Genomic DNA, 25325 nt, shown 5'->3' with positions numbered 1-25325 from the left:
GTTCTATCAGCAAGCTTTGAGGAGCATATCCATTATATCATTGCATGATTGCTGCGAGTTAGTCTGGTAATGTCCTCATCATATTTAAAGAATTCAATTCTCTAATAATGTGTGATTTAAACTTTAAACACCAAATTATTCAGAATATTATGAAGCTGATTGTATTCAAGATATTCAGAAAAAGAAGAAAGATGTTTGACATAGATTATGTTTCATATATATTTTATTTCAATGATGCCATGTGATAACCCATGTTGCCACTGGAAAATGAGGGATCACGGGAAATCACTCTATAAACAAATATCTGACATCAAAATGAATTACTCAAACACATACAGTTTCTATAATAATGAAAAAGATGATGACTAATTTGTACCAAATTGAATGAAAAGTACAATTTTAAATGCAACTTTTATGATTTTCATGGTTGTACTTTCTATTTTTATAGATTCAACAGTTGGAGAAAAAATTTAACACTCTAATCCAGAAACAGGAGAAAGATTATCAGAGTCAAATGAAAAATATGCAACAAAAATACGAGCAGGACATTTTATTGGTATGATGCAAATATTGATGAGAAAATAATTTTTTTTTTTCTTGAAAAATTAGAAATGGCTTTTTACTGATCAAGATAATTAATTTTAATTTGCATGGCTATTTTTCTAGAATCTTTATAAAGTTAGGTTTGTGTATGTGCACAGGATTCACTCCTAATCAAGTTAATCAATCATTGTGAATTTTAAAACATACCAGCTAGGCATAAGGGATTAAAATGTGATCTATATTTAGCTTTATGCAAAGGGGGTAAGAAGGAAGTGAAATTCTTTATGAAAATTTAAAAACTTTTGATTCTTATGAAATGCTAACATATGGATATTAAATGTACATCAATTAATAACTATTCCTCAAACTTCAGTTTCTTTAAAGCATTTTAAATGGTTCTTAGGACATAATGAGTACAATTGTAAAACTTTGAATATTTCAGATTTGCATTAAATTTGATCCATATTAATTCAACACTAATTATGCAAAATTCCTTGAATTTTAATTTCTTAAGATCCATTGAACTTAAGCCTTAAATTTGAGACCTGTTTTAAAATCAAAATTATGTAGTAGATTTTGATCAAAATTGAAATAAAGATTCTAAACATAAGGTTTAGTATCATATTTTGATTTTAATCTTCATAATGAGACATAAAAAGTGATTGTTCAAGGAATTCATTTTTCATGTGTGGTAGGTATTCTTTTAGTTTCCTACCAAAAAACAAAACAAAAAAACAATATAAGTTCTTATTTCGTAAAATAATATATGCACATCCACAGAATGCCAACATCAAAAGTCCACTGTGGAATTTCTACAGTTTCAGCTAGTAATTATTAAATCATAAAATAACATTTTGCATTTAATTTTGATAATTGTTTCTTCTATTGACTTTTTCTTGATCCTGATCGATTTGTTTCTTTTTCATCTCAATTTGTCATGTGTTAAAATGTATATTTATGCCTAATTTTTACATTCATTATTTCAATCAATTACATTTTAAGGACTACAGAAAATAAGCAAAACAAAAGCAACTCCTTGGGGTTGACACCAGTTGATTTTCGATACACATGACATCCGTAAACAAACATAAGAAACACAAGGTGTCCTTTCTATTTTGCTTATTTTGTGGGATCCTTAAAACTTAATCGATGTCATTATTTCTGCAAGAAAACCTTCATATTTTCTAAATCCAACTCTCATTCAATATCGATTTTGTAAAATTCTAAGTTTCTAAAACTCTTATCTTTTCATTCTAAACAAAGTAAACATTATAAACATTGAAATCTTTTCATTAATATTTTCCTACAAAGAAGAATGAAAAACACTAGAAAAGTACATGAGGCAATGATTTTATTTTTGTTTCTCTTATTTTTGTCTTTTTAAAAGATGCAACGAAAGCTAAAAGAATCTGTTGTGATTCCGTCAAACGTGACTGTAAAACGAAAACTGAATTATTCCAAAGAACCAGTTCAGATTAGCAAACCAAAAGTAAGTGAGAAGATAAAAAAAAATAACACAAAAAAGATGACATTTTTTGTACACAAACGCAAATGTTTTATTTAAAAATTATCTGCCTTCAAACCTTCCTGTATACTTCTTTTATGCTCGATGTTGGTAATAGTCAGCTAACGTACTTCCTAACTTCTGGTGTGTCTGCTACTGGAAGTGATGACAAGGCAAATCAGTTCCTTCACTATTTTCTCTCCCATGTGCATGTACTCTTTTTTTTATTACATTTTTCCAATCATTCTTTTTTTATTTAATAATTATTGAAAAAAGTTTTTTGCTTGTATTTTAATTAAGAATTATTGAAATTAGTGTTTTTTTTTTTAAAAGAATTATTGAAAGCACTTTTTGCACTCTTTTATTTTTTAATTTTTTATTTAAGAATTATTGAAAATATGTTTAAAAATCTTTTTAAGTAATGAACTATTTAGTTTATGAAGCAATACCAGCCCCGGAATGGTGCATCACCAAAACAGTAATGAAATAAAATCTAATTTTTTTAATTTTGTTATTAAAAGTGCAAATAGAGACTAATTGTGTTATTTTTATCTTTTTATAATTTTATTAATTTTTATCGTATATTTTTCAATAATATATTTTATTTCAATAAATCGCTTCACAATAGAAATACTGAAGAACAATAAAAGTGAATGAACTGACTTGTTTTGTCACCGCTTCCAGTAGCAGATCCACCGGAAGTTAGGAAGTACATTAGCTGACTATAAATGTTTTAAAATGATGGAATCCTTATGGACATTGTGCAGGTATACTACAACTCTTCAAAAATCTATGTATGTATGAACAAAGTGGAGACATCAGATGTCATTTGGTCGAATTTTGGAAAGCATAAAAGGTTTTAAAGGATGCAGTGTCTCAGCAGCCAACAACTGATGCGGGCAAGTTCTCACCATGAAAAAATCCCGAGTGTGAAAAAATGTTTCTGGAAGAGCAGTGATGTTTTTTGTTTTTTTTTTAAATTTTTAATTTATTTTGTAGACATGTCTACATGTGTTAGATAAATGGACATCAAAAAGTTGCTCCAGGTTTTGTTGTTGACAAGTGGTTAATAATTTTGTGTTTGTTTACAATGTCAGTTGGTAGAGGTTAGAGATTCCAAGAATCCAAGCCCAGGAAAGCAAGGTTATGGTTATGGTATGAGAGGTGTTTAATATAAAGTATTAGCTTGGTTGTACATTTCTGAACATTTTCCAAGCTGTCAAAGCAAGATTTGAGTTTCAGACTAATGATACAAATTTTAAGTGTTGTCACACCATAGCAGTTATATATGAGGACCATTCCAAAAGTAAAGTTTCCTTTTTTTTAAATCAAAACTTGAAGAGCTATGAAGACAGGAGTGGTACCATTAAAATGCGTTACCATTTGTGTTTCAGAATTTATTTTTCTACATAGTGACCACCATTCTCAATACACTTTTGGTAGAAATTCAGTAGCACATCTCTGCTCATGACAGGGGTTTCTTTCTTAGTCTCACACCGTCAATATCTGCAACAGAGAGAGACGAAACTTTCAGATCATGAATGCATAAGTTTAGTCATTATAATAATGCAATTTGTAATCCACTCTGATCCATTTAGGTTGAATTAAAAAATAGGAGACATTACTTTTGGAACGCCCCTCATATTTTTAAATACTTGACTGGAGAGCAGCTTAGAATGGTCTTGCTAAGAGAAGCCAAAGTACATTTTCTCAATTTTCTTGACAATATCAGGGATGTGTTGCTGAAAGTTATAGCAGGTCACATTCACAAGGAGACTTTTTGATACAATTGCTGTGGAAGATGTGTATTGTTGAAAAAAAGCTTATTTGAAATGGCAGTGGAATGTTAGCAACCATTGAACAGAACAAGAGGGATCTTTGAGAATGCCACGATGAGTTTTCATGCAACCAAGAAAACGTAGAAGGTACAGAAGTATTATCTGGTCCAACTATAAGAATTAATAAGAATGATATGTGAAACTGTGAGGAAGACATTGAGATGATCATAGACTTGACACATCAGATCATAAAAGAAGACGTTATCCCAAAAGACTGAAAACTTCTACAAAATATTATGTGCGGTTTGTTTTTATATTTTTTTTACATATCCAACATTTTTTCATTTGGTTTTCTTGGCAATTTATGACTACAATAAATTGTGGTTTCATTTAATGCCATAATTAGCAAATTCTAGCATTGCTACAAATATAATTTGCTGATTTCTTTGTGTCCTCTGATGAGAAGAATAGCAAGAATAGCATTCTTTGAAACTCCATGGAATAAGGACTTTGTAAATTGTTTTTTGGAGTATTCAGTTAAACAATAAATAAATGTACACACATACATATATAAAAATACACATATATACAGAACTATAAATGCAGGAGTATACATACGTACACACATCCACACATACATACACACACGCATTCACCTGCACACACTCACACACATAGACGCACACATGCACCCACACACCACATCAATATTGGTTAAAGTTTTCCTAATCTAGAATGGTATTATATTGAATATGGACATACATGCCCGTGAATGTGATTGTGTGCTTTATTGTGCTTGTTTTGATTTGTGTGTGAGGTTGTACATTTGCATAAGTATGCGTGCGCTAAGTGTATTTTGTGTTTTGCCTATTTATGTGTATTGTTATTGGGATATGTTTAAAGCGGGGTTGAACTTTGCTATGAAGTTTTTTTCTTGTGTTAGTAAGTAGCAGTAGTTGTCAGTTTGGAAAATGGGCATTATCTCGAATTTTCCTCCACTGCATATGTGTATGTGCTGTGACACATGCAGGTGTCTATCCTGCATTAATATTTTTGTGTATATGTGTGTACATATGCATGCATGTGTATGTATGTGTGCATGTATGCATATGTATGTGGGTGTATATGTGTGTGTGTATGTGTATATATCATCTATTTTCCATTTTGTTTGTGTGTGTTTGTGTTTGGGTGACTGAGTACATGTATGTATGTGTATTTGGATTGGGAATCGACCATATACCTATCTGAATGTCTTCTTTCTCCATCTTACATGCACAGGCATACACGCACATGCGAGCACACACTCGCACACATGTGAAAAAATCACAGATCTTGACCCACACGCATTCACACATGCACAACACACAACCCTCGCCTTAATACACAAACACACGCTGACACACACATACACACACATAAAAAAAGAAAGAAAATCATAAAAATCCCATGAAAACATGTCCCAAATAAACTCAAAACCCCCTCCATCCACCAAATGAACTTAACTCTAACTGATTGAACTTTTGATCAGCTCACCAACTATTGGTAGCAAAAAGTCTGAGATTAACGGTTCTCTGAAAAACACAGTGTTTTTCAGAGAAAAATGTTTTCCAAAAAGACATTACCTTAAAAAAAAACTTTATATAAAAATATCTGAAGAGAGCTGAACAAGGCTTGAAACACGTTATAATAATATTTTAAAATATTAAAAAATGATAAAAGTCTGAAAAACTTACAATTGTTCATGGCTACACTCTTTTAAATATATATATAGATATATATAAAGATGAGAATTCAAAGTTAAATAAAAATTTATTACATCATAAGATCAAAAAGGAATAAAGATTCTCTGATCTTCTAGGAGGAGACTATACCAATATATATATATATATATATATATATATATATATATATATATATATATATATATATATCACTTTTCTATGGCCACATGTTTTGGATCTAAGGGAAAACTACTTCCTCAATATGCTAAGAGGAGATACTGTATATAGAATTCAATTATTGTTAAAAAATCAACAAATATCAACATAACTTTAAAAAAAGCAATAAAAATAGCACATAATTTCGACTGAGGTTTTGTGGCAAAATTGTATCCATACCTAATCATAATACTTATTATTGTAGGTTTGAACCCTATTACAGTCAGCTATGCTGAACATGTCCATAGATAACTGTTTTATATATATAGATATATATATTTTTTTTTTTACATAGCAGTCACCACTTATCAAGGCTCAAAGGCCACTCGAGGATAAGGGTTAATGAGTGTACAGTAGTCAATGGGATAATATTGTAGTAATCGTTACTAATGGAAATTTGGTAAATTGGATTATTTAAAGGGACGGTTCAACAAGAATTTGTTTACGTTGGACTTGAAGATGACCAAATTGTAGTCAGCTGGAAAGCAGGCAAATGGAAGAGAGTTCTACAGGTGTGCAGTTCTAAGAAAGAAGCTTTGTTTATGGAATCTACATTTAGGTTTAGGAACAGATAAAATTATTGATAGTGGTTTCAAAAAGACGAGTGTTTTTTGTGAAAGTTTGGCGAAGAGGGACCGTAGATTGGAGCTCAGACAGGCTTGCAATGTTTCTTCTATGGGAAAGAAGTTGCAGGGAAGAGTAAAGGGCATCACCCACTAGGCTACGAAGTCTATTTTGAACTCTGTCAATGCAGGATAAGGTCTTTCTAGCAGCTCCTGCCCAGATGTGGCAACAGTATTCCATCCTTGATGTACGTGGCTTTTATATAGGTAGAGAATTGCATCAGCAGTGAGATATCTAATGGAGCGGTAGAAGAATACCACCATTTTTCCAGCAACCTTGTCAACAGATTTAAACAGATATACAGATAGAATAAGTTAAGGAGATAAAGTGTGAAGCTACATAGGAACATTATTACATTATCGTCAATAAGGGTTACAGATAGAGGAATAAGGGAGAAACTGATTTAGATCATGGCATTTTGAAGCTAACCGCTTCTCGTCAGAAGAGAAGAAAAAGCTGGCATTATACAAAAGTAAAGGTAAAATGACAATACCGAATTTAAAAACATTCAGATTAGAAATGAAAAAAATTTTTATAGGCAGAGGCGATATGATAGATAAAAGAGAGAAGGGACAGAAAAGTAATAAATGCTAAAAGAATCCACAAAACAATGTGAAAATGAAATATCAAGAAAAACTTTTTATAAATTTATAAAAATATTTAAAAAAATTTTTTAATTTTTATATTTGTGTATATATATATATACACTATTATATAAAAGGAACTTTGTGTGTGTGAGTTCATTCCTTATGAACTCCTAAACAGCTGGAGGCGATCTTTTAAAAATTTTACACTAATGTACTTTGTGCTTGGCAGTGTTCTTAGATAGATTTTGTATCTGAATGTCTTTGATAAGTATTGATAATTGATAATCGAAAAGATCTGATGAAGGAACAGGCTATTTTGACTAAAGTTAATGCATTATACAACTTCACATGCCAAGTACATTTGAGAAGTATTATTACAGCAGAAGCAGAAAGGCCTAGCGTATAAAATCAACAGTAGATTCTTTGATATGTCATGGGTATCTTAAAAATGTTTTTGCTTAGAGCACAACTGAGCCATGATACTTGACTTTTGTATTTTAAACTTTAATTCGAGCCATTATATATAAAATACTTTTATAAAACCAACAAAAGGTTCTACACCGGGCAATATAGAATACAATGTATTGTATACTAAGTCACTGCAGAGGGGAGATGGGAAATGTGATGCATCCTCCCAGTCACAGCAGTAGATCCCGAACTACATTAATTTGATTGAAAAATGAGTGATTTTACCATGTTCAATGACAGAAAATTATAGGAGTGTGAAATATTCATTGATCATCATTCAATGTCGGGCAATATCAGGTCTCCCTGCTAGTATATATATATATATATATATATATATAATGCCACTATATAGAATCCCTGTTCAAATGAGTCCAATGGTTCTTGATGCAAAAATAAATCTTCTAAATTTCTAGACATGTTTGTGAATAATCAGTCATTGAATTAATACCAAAATTGGATATGTGTCAATTTGATTTCTCTCACTTCATATGAATGCAGAAATGAAAACTAAAAAAATGTAAAGATGCACCTGAAGAAGTTCAGAGGTTACATTGACCGAAATGTAGTGAATGTAGCACTCAAGATGAGAATCTGCAGAATCTCAAAAATAGAAAATGAAATGTTTTGTTTTCTTTTATTCTTAGGTGCCTTCTGTCCAGAAAGAAAATAAAACCGTTGAGAACAATTCAATTAGTCATGTGATGCCAATTAAAAAATCTCAATCTAGTGATGATGATGATGATGATGAGGATGATGACGATGATGATGAACTGAGTGAAGAAACTGAAGAAGAAGAAGAGGAGGAAGATAAAGGAAAACATGATGAAGTAAAGGAATTCAGCACAGGTAAAGGAGATTAAATTTGACATTTTTGTATCTGAGTGATGTTTCTCATCTCTGTTGAGTGACAGCGGCCATTTATATCTGACTGCTAAAACAAGCGTGTTTTTATTTAATTTAGCCCCAGAAAATAACTTTTTTTTTATCACATTCACATTTAAAAGCGTTTTATTTTTTCTAATTTGTTTTCTCTCTCATTTCTCAATATATTTCCAATATGATTTTACAAGCACTGTGGTACTCGCTTTTATCTCTCTTTCAGTCTTGATGTCACAAGTGCAGACTATGTGATGCTGAAAAATTTGAGGATTTTATGAGTGATCAATCACCCTTCAGTCATCATATCTTATGAATCTGAAGATTCTATTGTTGGCATTGGTTTCCCAAATATATTTCTTGTCAGAATTCATTCTAGAAAGACATTGGAGTTAGACCATGTGAAGATTGCCAACATCCTAAGTGAAAGTGATATTTTTTTTTTGTGTATGTGGAATGAACTGGATTCAAACTTGGGACACCCCGGTTGGCAGAGTCCGTGTTGTTAACCATTAGATCATCATCACCTCCCAACCCTTCAGTAAGCTGCCTTAACATAAAGACAGAAATATTCAAAATTGTTCCCTATTGTAGGGGGTAAATATTTATTAAGTGACTGACTTAGAGTCTAACACCTACCCCATGAAGTTGTTCACCTTCCCAATCATATGCTATTCCAATAAAATTTTTAACTTTTTTCTCAGTATTTACAATTTTTCAAGTAGCTGGCCCTTTCTTAGTCACCCTACATACTCAATCTCTCACCTTACTCCCTCTTATGGGGACTTACTCATTCACTCATAATAGACTCTGCTAATGATTAGATAAACCAGAAGGTTAATACTTTCATGGGGGGGGGGGAATATCGAGATCTAACACAAGACTACAGACTGTCTAACTTAAGTCGGAAATACTGACAACCTTTCTTTACATTTACTTTCTTTCTACAATATATTCTTTCTACAATCTGGTGCTACCAGATCAGGCTGCCCTGTGGCTTCCTGAGACGAAATGCACCTACATTGACGTTTTTTTGTTTTCTGATCTTTTTTGTAAAACTTAATTATGTTCTGCAAAACCAAAAACAAAAACAACAGCCTATTCCCCCCCCCCTTTTTATTTTATTTTTTCCTACCTTACTCCCGGTCCTGGATATGACCTTAAACTACATCCGATGGTGAGGTCCAGCTTACGGGCTTGGGGAGTGTGGAGCCACCTCTTAATTGCCATTGCTCCCAGGTCCACCCTGACCCGGAGTGGTAGTACCTGTTAGGGTCCCAACTATGGGTTAAATAGAAACAGATTTTAAAAAGGAAAAGAAACAACAAAAAAAGAAAGAAAAAGAAAACAAATATATTCTATTAAATTATCTATTTATTTATTTATTTTTTTGCCCTGTCGGTAGGGCATGAGAACAAACCGACTGTCCCCCAGCAGAGGGTAAAAATCCCTCAATGGGGCAACCAGTTAGCCGTGGGTTGCTACCCGTAAAATCTTAGGACGTGATCCTGGTGATTGAGCGAACCTAAACCAGGATACATAGAAGTTTAGGCACCGCAACACATTACTTTGGCCCTTACTTCGATTAGACGGGCGGTCGGAGAGGCCCGATCCGACCAATCGGCCAGTCACGCCAAGCCCCACCATATATTGCCCATTCCAAAAACTCACTACTAATACAACACATCCCCCCTCTCCCAAAATAATCCTACTCCCTAATATATGATGGAAAGCGGTGGCTGAGGGTCAATCGATTAGGTGTGAATATCGATGACGAGGCTGTAAACCCCTCAGGATTGCTACAGATCCCATAGCAATATCAAGAGAGAACAGATAATCATTATGATACCACCAAAGTCGGTTATATCATCATTGTATCCCTGTAGAGGCTGGGCGAATGGGTTTCCCCCCAGGCTCTTCCCAAATAGGACTCCGAGGTGGGTGGGGAACAAAGATGACGAAAAAAGAAAACAAAATATATGGCTTATTCCTCCCAAAAACCACTCAACCACCCAAAGAGAACCCACTCTGATGTCTCTGACATCAGTAGCTCTGACGAAGAGTCGATAAAACCAAGGAACTCAACATTCGTAGTAATAGAATCAATGGAGGAAACTCCTTTGAGCAAACTATCACCTTTTAAAATTGAAAAAAATCTTAAAACTCCAAAACCAAAGTCTATTAAAAAACAATTTAACGGCAGCCTACTAATAGAAACCCATAACGAAGAACAAACTAAAGAAATATTGAAACTAAAATTATTTGAAAACATCAAAGTCAAATGCTACAGACATCCAACCCTAAATACCTGCAAAGGAGTAGTGAAAAGCCACGAACTTGCACTTTGTCCCTTGGAGGAAATCCGGACAAACTTACAGAAACAGAATGTGTTAGATGTTCGCAGAGTTCAAATTAAAAAAAACAGTGAGAAAATCGATACCAATACATATATACTAACTTTCGATTCCCTCACCATACCCAAAGAAGTGAAAGTCGGATATATGAAAATAAATGTAGAAATTTATATTCCAAACCCCCTCCAATGCTTCAAGTGCCAGAAGTTTGGACACCATCAAGATCGGTGCACACGATTACCAGTGTGTGGAAGATGTGGAGAAAGTGGCCCACACATTGACTGCAGAAAAGATTTCAAGTGTGCCAACTGCCTGGGAAACCATGGCGCTGGCTCTAGATATTGCGAAATATGGAAAAGAGAAAAAGAAGTGACCAAACTAAAACATATAAAGAATATATCCTACCCAGAGGCCAGGAAAATCATCGAAACTAAAACATATGCAGATGCAACAAAAAAAACTAATCCAATCAACAATCAAAATGGTCATATACATGTAACGGATACAACTGACAAGAAAATTGATGTCCTAAGCAAACTAATAAAGGAAATGAAAGAACTATTAGAAGAAATGAGGAAAATGAATAGTGCAATGTCTGCAACCAATCCAAGGATAATATTAAGTAAAGACACTACTGAACCACAAAAAGAAACAAAACCACAAACCATTTCTACAAAAACAACCGAACAACCATCAAGCACATCACAAGCCAGAAAAGAATCAAAAATCCCCCCAGACAAAAAAAACAAACAAACAAAAACAGGAAAAGAAAGATCCCGATCTATATCTCGAACAGGGACTCCGACAGAAAATAGATTTGAGGGATTGGAGACGATGGAAGTTGAACACAATTCCAAATGATGAACAAAATATTACAATGGAATATCAGAGGGATAAAAGCAAACCAAAATGAACTCACATTATTAATAACAAATATGAGCCCAGCACTTGTCTGTCTACAGGAGACCTTTCTGAAAGAAAATAATACCATCAACATAAAACACTACACATCTTACAACTACATAAATAAAGATACGGACAGAGCTTCTGGAGGCACATCAATACTTGTGAAGAATGAAGTCCCTCAAAGACAAATAAATATAAACACAAACTTGCAAGCAATTGCAGTTTCAGTGACTCTACATAGAACTATAACACTTTGCTCAATATACATCCCTCCAAAAGATACAATCAACGAAACTGAGATAACTCAATTAATAAAACAACTCCCTAAACCCTTTTTTCTACTAGGAGATCTCAACAGTCACAATGTAATATGGGGAAGTAAAGAAACAAATAAAAAAGGAAAAGAAATAGAAAACATAATAAATAAAAATAATCTATGCCTCCTTAATAATCAAAACTACACCTATATGTACCCAGCAACAGGTACTTTCACCGCCATTGACCTTACCTTATGCGATCCTTCCATATATATGGACTATGACTGGAAAGTACACAATGACACCCGTGGGAGTGATCATTTCCCAATCATCCTGGAAAGTCTAAGTACTAGCACTGAACAAAAAACACCCAAATGGAACCTACATAAAGCGGATTGGGAAGACTTCCAGGAACAGTGCAAAAACCAATTAATTATCGAAAAGAATGATGAAGATGACCATTTGAACTACTTCATTAAAACACTCACAAACATAGCAAATAATACCATACCGAAAACAACCAAAACCAACAATCACAACAAACCTTGGTTCACAAAAGAATGCAGAAAACCATCAGAGCTCGACGAGCTGCCTTGAGAAAATTCGAAAAGTATCCAACAAGCGAAAATCTGGATTTCTTCAAAAACAACAGAGCAAAAGCCAGACGAATCATAAAGGAATCCAAAAGAACAACCTGGAGAAATTATATATCCAAAATTAATGTGAATACCAAGGCAAAAACAGTTTGGAACATGATGAGGAAAATAGAAGGAAAGTGTAGTAGTACACCAATATCCCACATCTCTAAAGGCAACAAAATATACACCGATCAAAAAGACATTTCCAATAACCTGGCAGATAATTTATCAAAAATTTCATCATGTGACAGACAAACAGAGAAATTCAAAAAGATTAGAGAAAAGGAAGAGAAAAAGAAAATTCTATTTAAATCACAAAATACTGAAAAATACAACCAACCTCTTACCTTGCCTGAATTAAAAGAATCGCTAACCAAATCCCATGACACAGCTACAGGGCCCGATGAAATTCCATATGAAATCCTCAAAAAACTTCCAGAAACCTCAATGAAATACCTACTTGAAATTTTCAATATTATATGGTCCAGTGGAAACGTACCCGAGACCTGGAAAGAGGCCACAATAATACCAATCCCCAAATCTGAAAACTCAAACATCCAATCCCAATCAAGTAACGTCTCAGATCCATTGAATTTCAGGCCAATAGCTCTAACAAGCTGCATTTGTAAGACCATGGAAAGGATTATAAACAAAAGACTAATCTGGTTCCTGGAAACAGAGAATCTTATTACAGAATTTCAAACAGGATTCAGGAAAAACCGAAGTTCAATAGACCACATAGTCAGACTTGAAACCTTCATCAGAGAAGCCTTTGTAAGGAAGGAACATTTAACAGCAGTGTTTTTTGACATGGAAAAAGCCTACGATACTGTGTGGAAGTACGGTGTTACAAGGGATCTGAAGGCGCTTGGACTAAAAGGCAGAATGCCAATTTTTATTGAAAATTTTTAAAAAAATAGACGGTTCAGAATAAAGGTTGGCACAGCTCTATCGGACTTGAAAGAACAAGAGAATGGAGTACCTCAAGGGAGTATACTGTCAGTGACCCTGTTCAGTATCCGAATTAACAACATTGTAAAAAACCTTAACCCTGGGGTAGATTGCTCCCTATATGTGGATGACTTCCTAATATGCTGTAGATCTAGATATATATCTATAATAGAAAGGAAGCTTCAATTGTGCTTAAACAAAGTAATGAGATGGACGGAAGAGAATGGATTTAGATTCTCCAAAAGAAAAACGAAATGCATGCATTTCTGCAAACTAAAGAACATGCATAATGATCCTGTCCTAACCATGGAAGGAACGCCCATAACCGTTACTGACCAGTACAAATTCTTAGGGATTTTATTTGACAAAAAGTTAACATTCATCCCACACATAAACTATCTGAAAAAAAAATGTAACAAAGCTGTAAATCTTTTGAGAGTGGTAGCACATACCGATTGGGGTGCAGACAGGGAAACACTCCTTAAACTTTACAGAGCACTAGTCCGCTCAAAGCTAGACTACGGTTGTTTCATATATGGATCAACCCGAACATCATATATAAAAAGCCTAGACCCTATTCACCATACTGGCCTAAGATTGGCCCTAGGAGCATACAGAACTTCTCCCGTGAACAGTCTATACACGGAAGCACACAAACCCCCACTAGATCTAAGGCGAGAAAAGTTAGCCCTTCAATATTTACTGAAACTGAAGTCTTGCCCAAACAACCCTGCATACCAATGTACCTTCTATCCTAAATATGAAGAACTCTTTAACATGAGAAGAAAAACTATCAAAACGTTCGGGCTCCAAATGAAGGAAAGCATTGAAGAATCGAAAATTCTAATCTCTAGCATTCACAACTTCATACTGCCTAAAACACCCCCATGGACCATGAAACAAGTTGAAATAAAACTCAACCTAAACAAAAAGTCCAAATCTACCACAAACCCTATTGAATACCACAACGAACTTCAACATTTAAAATTACAATATTCAGACTACACCTTTATCTACACAGACGGGTCTAAAAGCAACAATCACACTGGATGTGCAGCAACGTACCATAAAACCAAAATGAAGAGAAATCTTCAAAATGAAGCATCTATATTCACTGCAGAGACTATAGCTATCGATCTAGCACTCAACATAATTTCAGAGGAAACCACCAAAAACTTCATCATTCTCACAGATTCTCTATCAGTCCTATTATCTATACAAAATCAAAAACAACAAAATCCACTAACAACAAAATTAATAGAAAAAATCAATATCCTTTCAACTACTAAAAACATTATTCTTGTCTGGATCCCCAGCCATGTGGGGATCAAAGGCAATGACAGGGCAGATATAGCTGCAAAAAGATCTTCTCACCTTCCAACTGACAATTTTAAGATTCCACATACTGATCTTAGACCCCAGATAAAAGCATACATACAGGAAAAATGGCAACTGCGGTGGAGTCAGCAAGAGGGCAACAAATTATACTCAATCAAACCTGAACTTAAGGAACGATGTCCGGACATCAAGAGATCACGCCGAGAAGATGTGATCCTGACTCGGCTGCGCATAGGGCACACCAACTTTACTCATTCTTATATACTAAATGGAGAATCGGCGCCAGAGTGCATCCCATGCCAGGAGACACTCACAGTAAAACATATCCTAGTTGGGTGTGATGACCTTGCCCCAACTAGAAAATTATATTATACAGAAAGCAATATGGAAGACCTTTTTGAAAAGGTCAACTCAGCAAATATTCTAGCATACCTAAGGAAAGTAAATTTATATAAGAAAATTTAAGGAAATTTAAAGTCACCCAAATATACACATCCATGTATAAATACAACATTTAATTTCTTAGTTCAATTTTATAAAAAAAGGGAGGAAAGGCTGAAAAAGTCATTCCCCCCCTCCCAATAAAAAAAGTTAAAAAAAAAAAAAAAGGACTCCGGCATTAAATGACCACATAGGTTGATATGCCGTAAAACCAATCAATCAATCAATCAATCAATCAATCTTTCTACAATATATTCTTTCTACAATATATTCTTTCTACAATATATTCTTTCTACTTAACCCTTTTGTTTGCATCTTTCTAAATGACTCTTTCTTAGGGTCATAACACTCTCACACACGTTTTATGCGAGATGCACAATGGCTACAAGATCACTCTCGCCACATCCAGCATTAGTCTATTTCCTTGATAATACTCTTTCTTTCCTAGTGACCTGTCCTCCGTACCCTCAGTGTCATATATATATTCTCTGTCCAAGACCCCTTTTCTCCTGTGGTAATCCAATGTTGTGTTAATTGTCTCCGTTTAAATTTTATTCATTATCCTATATCCTCAAATGGTATTTTTATTCAAATCCCAAGACGAAGTATAGAGGAAACGACGACTCTGAAACCTTCCTCTATATACTGTAAATCTTGCATCACTGATCCCTATGAATTGCAACAGATACAAGAGCATTGCAAGAAAGGTGGGCTCTCTCTACCTTGCTAGAAAGTTACTTATGCCTGAAAGTATGCTGTACCTCTACGAGGCCACCATTCGCCCATGTATGAAGTATTGTTATCACATTTGGGCTGGTGCACCTACTACTAGTCTCTCACTCTTGGACAGGATTCAAAAGAGTCGCCAACCTGATAGGCCCTGAACTGTCATCCAAGCTTCAACCTCTTTCCCATTGATGAAACTGTTGCATCCCTCTGCCTGTTCTACAAGTATTTTAATTGTGCCTTTATACCTCCTCAATATAAATACCCCTGACAAACTCAACACTCAGCAAAATCCCACTCCTACACAGTAGAGATTCCTAGATGTAAGAAGGCCTTCTACTCTAATAGTTTCTTCCCCAGAACTGCTGGACTCTGGAACTCCCTTCCGGGTTCCTGTTTTCCCAACTGTACTGACATGCAGAAGTTCAAGTGTAATGTGAACAGACATCTTGCTGCTCAATTCCCTAAGTAGCATCCCTGCAACATATGTCCCTGGTAGTAGCTCCCTACATCAAAGTGGCACTGTGCTTTGTTTGGGGTGATAATAAAAAACATAGGAAATGTCCAGCTACTGTTATAGCAGTACACAAGATCTATATGCATTGATAAATTCACACATTATTTTACTACAGACCCTCTTATAACCACTAATAACCATTTAACCAACTTATAACTGAGAAAATGACTCAAAATCTGATCTTTTAGTGCACCTTTGCTTAATGTTTCATCGTTTTACCAACAGATTTGAACTGATTCAAGGGAAATTATCATATACCACTCGTTAATGAGTTACCTCCCTTGGGCTATCATCCCATTTCCATAGGGAAGCCCATTTGTAACTGTTGGATTGCAACCATTTTTTTACCATGTGCTTTAGAAAGAGATGTTTTCATTTTTGTATTATTTTGTTTTACAGATTTGTTTTATAGTTATTGTTTTTTCTAAATGTTTTTTTTTTTTTTTACTTTTTATATTATTATTAACATATAATGTTTTCTGCTTATTAGCATATGTTTTTAAAAATTTTTTATACAAGCGGGGGTACCCGGCGTTGCCTTGGTGTGTGAAGTAAAGAAAGCCGAGGTGGAGGGATGTGTTAAAAAAAACAAAAAAGTAGTAGTAGGCAGGGAGACTCAAACCCGTAACGTGAAGGAAGAAAGAAAAACTAACGTCTTAGCCGATGTCTCCATTGTGCAATCAGAAGTTGCAAACGTCAGATTAAGCCTAGTAAATCGAAAGGAGATGATGACTTGCAAAAATGGCGATATTTATGTTCAAAGGACTGATCTTCAAAACAATACCATTTTGGTCAGGTTCAGATTCGTCTGTTGAAAGTTTTTAGTAGACACACAAACACGCATTTTGTCTTTTATATAAAGAGATTATTATTAACATATATTTTTTTTAACTTTTTATATTAACATAATGTTTTGACCTTTCTGAATTTTTTAGTTGAGGATTGGTTATTCATATTATTTGGATTCATCGGACTACTGTCCTTATCTTGAGTGTGATTTTCACGTTTCGGTCGATGTTAAAGTACTTGGAAAAATCAATTGTAAAAAGTGATATTCTCCTGAAAGTTGAAGGTTAAATCCTCTGTATGAGCGAACAAAATATACAATTGCAAATTACTTTGGACCTTATCCAGTATAGCTGATGGAACAAAAGCACACTAACCCCGTGAAGTAAATAAAGGGTTCTGCTCGAAATTTCGTCCAAATTCCCAAGTTCAACGGAAACATTCCCGAATTTGACAAGATACACCTGAAGAATGTCAGAGATTACATCGCCGAAAATGTGAAAATCACACTTAAGAGGAGAACAGTAGTTCAGTGAATCCAAATAATACAAATATAATGTTCTTTTTTAGTTTTTTTATTATTATTAACATATAACGTTTTTTTACTTATAAACATATAACGTTTTTTTACTTATTAACATATAACGTTTTTTTTACTTATTAACATGTTTTTTTACTTATTAACATATAATGTTTTTTTACTTATTAACATATAACGTTTTTTTACTTATTAACATATAACGTTTTTTTACTTATTAACATATAACGTTTTTTACTTATTAGCATATAATGTTTTTTTACTTATTAACATATAATGTTTTTTAGTGATTAACATATAACGTTTTTTTACTTATTAACATATAATGTTTTTTTTTACTTATTAACATATAATGTTTTTTTACTTATTAACATATAATGTTTTTTAGTGATTAACATATAACGTTTTTTTACTTATTAACATATAATGTTTTTTTACTTATTAACATATAACGTTTTTTTACTTATTAACATATAATGTTTTTTTTTACTTATTAACATATAATGTTTTTTTACTTATTAACATATAACGTTTTTTTACTTATTAACATATAATGTTTTTTTACTTATTAACATATAATGTTTTTTTTTTACTTATTAACATATAATGTTTTTTTACTTATTAACATATAATGTTTTTTTTTTACTTATTAACATATAATGTTTTTTTTTACTTATTAACATATAATGTTTTTTTTTACTTATTAACATATAATGTTTTTTTTACTTATTAACATATAACGTTTTTTCACTTATTAAGGTATTATGTCTGAAGTCAAATGTTTATCACAGGCCAAAATATCTCTAAGTTTTAGTGAACATCAGCGGTCAGTTGTGTTTTAAGACCTTTTTTGTTGGAGAGCACACACTCTCGTTTTTTGAGTTCTTCTTTGTTGTTGTAACGAAATTCAAAAACTGAAATATTGAATTTTGAGTGAAACCAATGGTATCTACTGAATTGTTATGCTGCAGTAATGAAAATATTCAAAAATTCTGAGAAACCATAGCATTGAAAATTAATTATTAAAGAAAATAGTTTTTGAAGACTTTATCAATTTTAGTTTATATAATAGCTTCTTTTTCATTTTCCTTGTGTTTACATCACATGTCATATGTGACAAATCAAATATGGCCGAAATCATTTTTCGTTTAATCATGGAAACATGTGCTTTATGCAATATTCCAGAAATATTTAACTGTGACATGACAATGCACAAATTACCCCTTTTTTTTTATTTTATTTTTTTTTTTTGATATTCGGACTAGTAGATGGTCACTTCACAAAACCCTGGTTCTATATGGTGAATATATGGTAGAATAGTATATAAATAAAATATATATGTGTATATGTGTGGTCTTGGGTATGAAATTGAGTTGTGAGGCGTCATTTGGGGAATGTGAAGTTACCCTTTAGTTACTATTGCTCTCAGGTCTACTTTGGCCCAGAGTGGTAATACCTGTTAGGTCATCTGGTGCTATCAGATTAGGCTGTCTGAAGATACTAGGTTTCTGTTAAAAAATGCACCAAATATTACAGGTGGCCAGGAATCACCTGTGAATTCATATTCCCATGATACTTCCTCCTTTGAAAGCAGATTCAACTCATCTAGGGTGAATGCCCTATAATAACAACAGCAACATTGTGTGATTGAGAGATGAATGTTTGATAGTAAAGCAACTAGTATGTCATACAATGAAATGGTGTTTTTCTAGGTTTAGAATTTTTACTTAAAATTTAATTATTTTTCCTTTTATTTTCTTTAAAATTGATTTTAAAGAATAAATTTGTTTTTAATTTGTTTAAAGAAGAATCATTTAAGAATTTCACTTTTATTTTGATACAACCATAACTACAAGGAGGATCTCCATTATTTTCGTCAAAATTATAAATATTTTCAAATTTTACTCCAGCCATTGGAAAATAGTTCCACTGCCTTGTGGATGCCTTGGCAAAGGCTAAGGGAGTAAACCCTGACAAAAAATCCAGTTTGGACTCCTGATAGGTGAATGGTGAAGCACTGCAACACCTTTCAGGCAATCCTGCAGCTGTGCTGACTCCGACTGTATTGGTTTGCATTTTTATCGGACTTTGTCTGCAATACCTACAAGTACACTTGGGTTACACTGGGCAAACTTAGGTTTCCTTATCACCTATCCAGGCCTGCATCTGGAGAAGCGACTCCAGTTTTAACTGTATAGCCACAGCAGATGCTGCAGTGCATCAGATGCAAAAAGCCATTGTTTCATTAGACAGAAGGTTGCCAGCATTCAATTTGTATCGGAATGTTTTTGCAGTTTTTAAGGAACTAGTAATTTATTCAGCTAGAAAATGCATTTTTGTTTGTTTATAAAACTTTAATCTTTTGAACGATTGTCTTGCATATTTTTTTTGTTGCTGTTTAGTTTTCTATTTATTTGTATTTCTGTTTATTTTCAGCCGATCAAAGATTTGGAAGTATGATGAGCAATGGCACTGGGTAAGAAGAGTTGCTTATAAAGGGACTTGATTCTCTGTTTGTTGCATGTGTGTTCATTTTTATCTGTAAGGTTAAAGAGGAAAAGAAAATTAAAAACAAATTTTCTATACTTTTTTTTTAAGAATGGAGAAATTGGAAATCAACATGTTACACTGCCTTTTGAAGGTCTCTCTGTATGTTAGCCATTTCTTGCATCTTTGGATATTAAGCTTGACAATATATTCTAGATTATTTCTAGCTAACAGCTTGGCAAATGCAAAAAGGAGATAACACTTTTTTTATTACTAGCTGTGTATATATGACGTCATTCAATATGATATCATCTGTTATGATGTTATCTTCTATGACGTCATATATGATATATATTTTGAACAAACAGACAAGAATACTGCTTTATTATATTAAGATTTGTTGTTGGCATTTTTTTTAGCAATATTAACAATTTTGAAATTTTTTTTTTTTTTTCTGCTACCTTAGCATTTTTTTAAGAGCTATAAGCTCTTATTATTATTCATATATATATATATATATATATCAACATATCGCCCTTATTTTTTTATGGGATGTATTTATTTATCTATTTTTATTATCAAATATTATTTTACGTGCATAAAAGCATACCTATGGCCATGCATGTTTCTAGCTTTTACCTTTTCGTCAGCACAGGTTAGGATCAAACTCATGACTCTGATACTTTACCAATGTAACACAGTTGATCACCACTTTAACGCACGTTTCTTTATCGCTTATAAAGTTAAGATTTGTTGTTGGCATTTCTATTGTATTAGATATATGTTATTATATCTTAGCTAAACTGAATCTTCTTTCCTTAAGAGTTACTTCTCGTTATCTTGAGAATATTGTAATAATCCTGTCTAGAACGACTTTAATTACAGCTTTTATTATGAGGATCATTCCAAAAATAAGTCGTATGTTTTTAACTCAAAAACTAAAATGTTGAAGAGCTACAAAGATGAGAGTGGTACCATAAAAACCTTTTGTGCCCCAGAATCTATTTTCTACATAGTCACCACCATTCTCAATGCACTTTTCCCAGCAATGAACGGTGCCTTGGTTATAAGTCTGGAGCATGCTTTGTCGCTCACATCTCTGTCACCATTCTGAAATCAACGAGCCCGTCTCCTAACCATGTTCACATCAACTGCATCAGTTTCGTAAGTGTTCAACAGGTGAATGTTGATAAGTTCAGTTATTTTCTGAATTCAATATTACATTTCTGCTTCTGATGCATGTCCATGACAGGGGTTGCTTTCTTATTCACACTGTCAATATCTGTAATAGAGAGCTGAAACTTTCAGGTCATGATAATAACGAAATTCACAATCCCTTCTGATCCATTTGGGCAGAATAAAAAAAAAATAGGAAGCATTACTTTTAGAACGCCCCTTGTACTAATACTTAAATGGCAACTGAGTTTAATGTTATCATTTTGTTGAATCTCACATGACCATCTCAACCAATCAGATGTTACTTCACATGTGGAGTCCTTCAGGGTCAAACACTGACAATGATGTGCAATAATTTTTGCACCTACTCACTTACATGGACTATTATACAAACTGATTGGCAGATGTTAGCTAATCCATGGCCTCATCTACTTTGAAAAACTGAATATTCAGCCAAAGACAAACCATTGACTTCAGTATAACATAAATTCATCTCATAAGGAAACAATTCTGTCATTTACAAACAATTGTTTACTTTTAATTTAATTTTCTTAAAGAAATGTTATGTTTTGATAAAAATATGTTTTCTTTTATAACCATGGTCACAACAGACAGGAATAGATTTTCATATATTTTTTGATAGAAATAAATTTATTGGAATTACTGGTTATAGTCAGCTAACATACTTCCTAACTTTCGTCATGGCTGCCACTACTAGAAGCGGTGATAAGGCCAATCAGTTCATTCTGTTGTAAAGCGATTTATTGAAATAAAATAAAAAGAAAAGGACATTATTGAAAAATATAAAATAGAAATTAACAAAATAAGTAATACAGATAAAAATATCACAATTAGTCTTTTCTCGATAATCATCTGCAAGAATTCCTGTGGTGGCATGGAGAAGAATCAAAGTCAACTATTTTGGGAACATTATGTCTTGGCTGTGTTTTATTTTTATGATGTTTGAAATTTTGTTATTTTGATTTCAATAATTTTATTTGTTATTTTGATTTCAATAATTTTATTTGTTATTTTGATTTCAATAATTTCATTTGTTATTTTGATTTCAATAATTTTATTTGTTATTTTGATTTCAATAATTTTATTTGTTATTTTGATTTCAATAATTTCATTTGTTATTTTGATTTCAATAATTTTATTTGTTATTTTGATTTCAATAATTTTATTTGTTATTTTGATTTCAATAATTTTATTTGTTATTTTAATTTCAATAATTTTATTTGTTATTTTGATTTCAATAATTTCATTTGTTATTTTGATTTCAATAATTTTATTTGTTATTTTAATTTCAATAATTTTATTTGTTATTTTGATTTCAATAATTTTATTTGTTATTTTGATTTCAATAATTTTATTTGTTATTTTAATTTCAATAATTTTATTTGTTATTTTGATTTCAATAATTTTATTTGTTATTTTGATTTCAATAATTTTATTTGTTATTTTGATTTCAATAATTTTATTTGTTATTTTGATTTCAATAATTTTATTTGTTATTTTAATTTCAATAATTTTATTTTTATACTTTCATAAACATATTTATTATACGAATGCAAATAAAAAACTTATTTTTAAAATTAAAAAAAATTATTTTTATAATTTCATAAACATATTTCTCATAAAATTTCAAATAAAATAAAAACTTTTTATTTTTTCAATTTGTTATTAAAAGTGCAAATAAAGACTACTTATGTTATTTTTATCTTTTTATAATTTTGTTAAATTTATTGTATACTTTTCATTAATGCTCTTTTCTTATATTTTATTTCGACAAATCACTTGACAAAATCGCTGAATAACAATAAGAGAAGAAAGCCTTGTCACCGCTTCCGGTAGTGCCACGCCAGAAGTTAGGAAGTATGTTAGCTGACTATAACCGAATTACATCCATTCATAAGTGTGGGAGAGGAACTGGTTAAAATTTATTAAAAAATTTATTTTTTATTTAAAGTGAAATTTTTTTTTTTTAATTTTATAAAATATTGTAAGGCATTTTTCTATTAATTCATTCATTAACTTTGTAAAAGTCAGTGTAACTGCATAGTGTTGAGAGAACAAGGTGGTTGAACTAGGTAGTTAATTGTCTTTAATGGTGTCGAGCTGGCAAAATTAGTATTATGTTGAACAAGTACCTCCTCTATACTGACTGGGAGCCTTTATACTTTTAGTTTTTCCTTTGATTTTTTTTAAACTATTCATTTTTTTCTGTTTTTGTTTACCTAAGTATTAGTTAATTTTGTTTTTAAATGGTTTCAAGGGAAATTATTGTCTGGAAAAAGGAAGAAGAAAAAATTATCTACTCTAAATATTTTCTTAGCTGGAATAAGTACTTTTGTGAAAGAAACTAATGCAAAATAAAATATATTCCTACCAATAACATATTGAGAAAAATAAATAGGTTAGTTCAAATCCAATATTTATATGTCAGACAGATTACTGTTTGGGTCTAATTTTGAGAAATCTACAAGAGAAGACATGAAAATCCCAATGAAACAGCAAATCATATATCAGACAATGCTATTTAGCACCGGAAGTGTACAAGCGTATCTTACAAACGCCATCCACAACCTATTTAAATTCTCTATTAAGAATTATAAATTATCCAAAATGTCAGCCCATGACAGCAAAAGATGAAAATTAATTATTTCCGATTGAGATCTGATGATCTTTGAGGAAGATTAAATCTGGACTATATAGGAAGATGTTATTTTTTTTATGTTATTTTATTTTTTGAATCCTTTGAGATGCGTCTTCATAATTTGTGCATTCTTTTTTTTTATCTTCATCTTTGTAGTTGTTTTTGTTTTTGATTCACCACATTTTGCCCCCCCCCAAAAAAAAGCAAAAAACAAAACAGGGTAGAAGATGAGTTGGCTGAAATGTGGTGAAACATAAACAATAACTATGAAGATGAGGATAATAGTTTGCAAAAAAAAAAAAAAAGAAAAGAATGAATGCACAAAAACAAGAATGAATGCACATAGAACAATGTGTGTAGAACAAGAGACTTTGTTGGTTTGGTCACATTGAAAAAATGGATGAGAGTGCTTGAGTTAGTAGATGTAGACCAGTTGAGGTAATAGGATCAGTTGACAATAAAATCATGGGGAGACGTGATAAGGGTGTATTTTAGAGAAAGAGGGATATATAATAAATCAAGATAAAGATCTGGCTAGAGATAGATTAGTTTTGAAGTAAATTTCTAAAAGCCGTCCAACACATGATGACATATAAAAACATATGTTAAACAAAATAAGATAATATTTATTAAAATTTGTTTGTTTTAATTTCTCCCTCCCCCAAACACTTTAATTTTTCATCAAATGATGTAAGACATTGATGAGGATAGCAATCGGGCACTTCACTACTGAACACTGCATATCAAATACATCTGCTAATTTCACATTATTTTTCTCTAAAAGCAAACGATGTGAAAAGTTTGTTTCTCAAAACATGTTTTGTTATTCCAATAATTTGTATCACTACATGAATAGAATGTGCCTCTCTCAATGTACATACTCCCGATAGCAAAATTCCACCCCAGGGTCTACATTGCGAGTGAAACAGTCGCATTTGCAGGTGATTTTTCAAAGTGACGACTAGAAATAATGAAACGCTTATCTTTTGGTGATTGTTATTCTTTCACTGACAATCTTCCAAAACTCACTACTGAATAAAAAATATCTTTTCAACTTTATTTTTTAATAAAACGAACAAAGTTAAATTATTTAAACAATAAAAGTTTAATAGAACAATATACTTTTTTTTTCTTTTCAATGAAGGCTGTTTAAAAAAAAATATCTGAAGAAATTCAACATCAACTTCAAGTATCAACATAAAATTTGTTGTGTATTTAGAATTAAACTTATTTA

At 32.2% G+C, this 25325-nt stretch overlaps 1 protein-coding gene across 4 annotated transcripts in view; it reads left to right on the top strand.

Annotated features, from left to right (window-relative positions):
- LOC145293104 (uncharacterized) overlaps nt 1-25325 on the top strand; it is a 121886-nt gene that overhangs the window by 62714 nt on the left and 33847 nt on the right. For all 4 annotated transcript variants that reach the window (XR_013869666.1, XR_013869664.1, XR_013869665.1 and 1 more), the window contains exons 9-12: nt 449-556; nt 1931-2032; nt 8086-8287; nt 20206-20245. Coding sequence is in view for 1 of the 4 variants with exons in the window: in XM_080139481.1 (XP_079995607.1) it covers nt 449-556; nt 1931-2032; nt 8086-8287; nt 20206-20245 (452 nt within the window). In the remaining 3 variants the exon portion in view is untranslated. The remainder of the gene's footprint in view (nt 1-448; nt 557-1930; nt 2033-8085; nt 8288-20205; nt 20246-25325) is intronic.

The sequence above is a fragment of the Euprymna scolopes genome, chromosome 14 (assembly GCF_053919585.1).
Source record: "Euprymna scolopes isolate OS-2025 chromosome 14, ASM5391958v1, whole genome shotgun sequence".
NCBI lineage: Eukaryota > Metazoa > Mollusca > Cephalopoda > Sepiida > Sepiolidae > Euprymna > Euprymna scolopes.
This window is presented reverse-complemented; position numbering and strand designations above follow the sequence as displayed.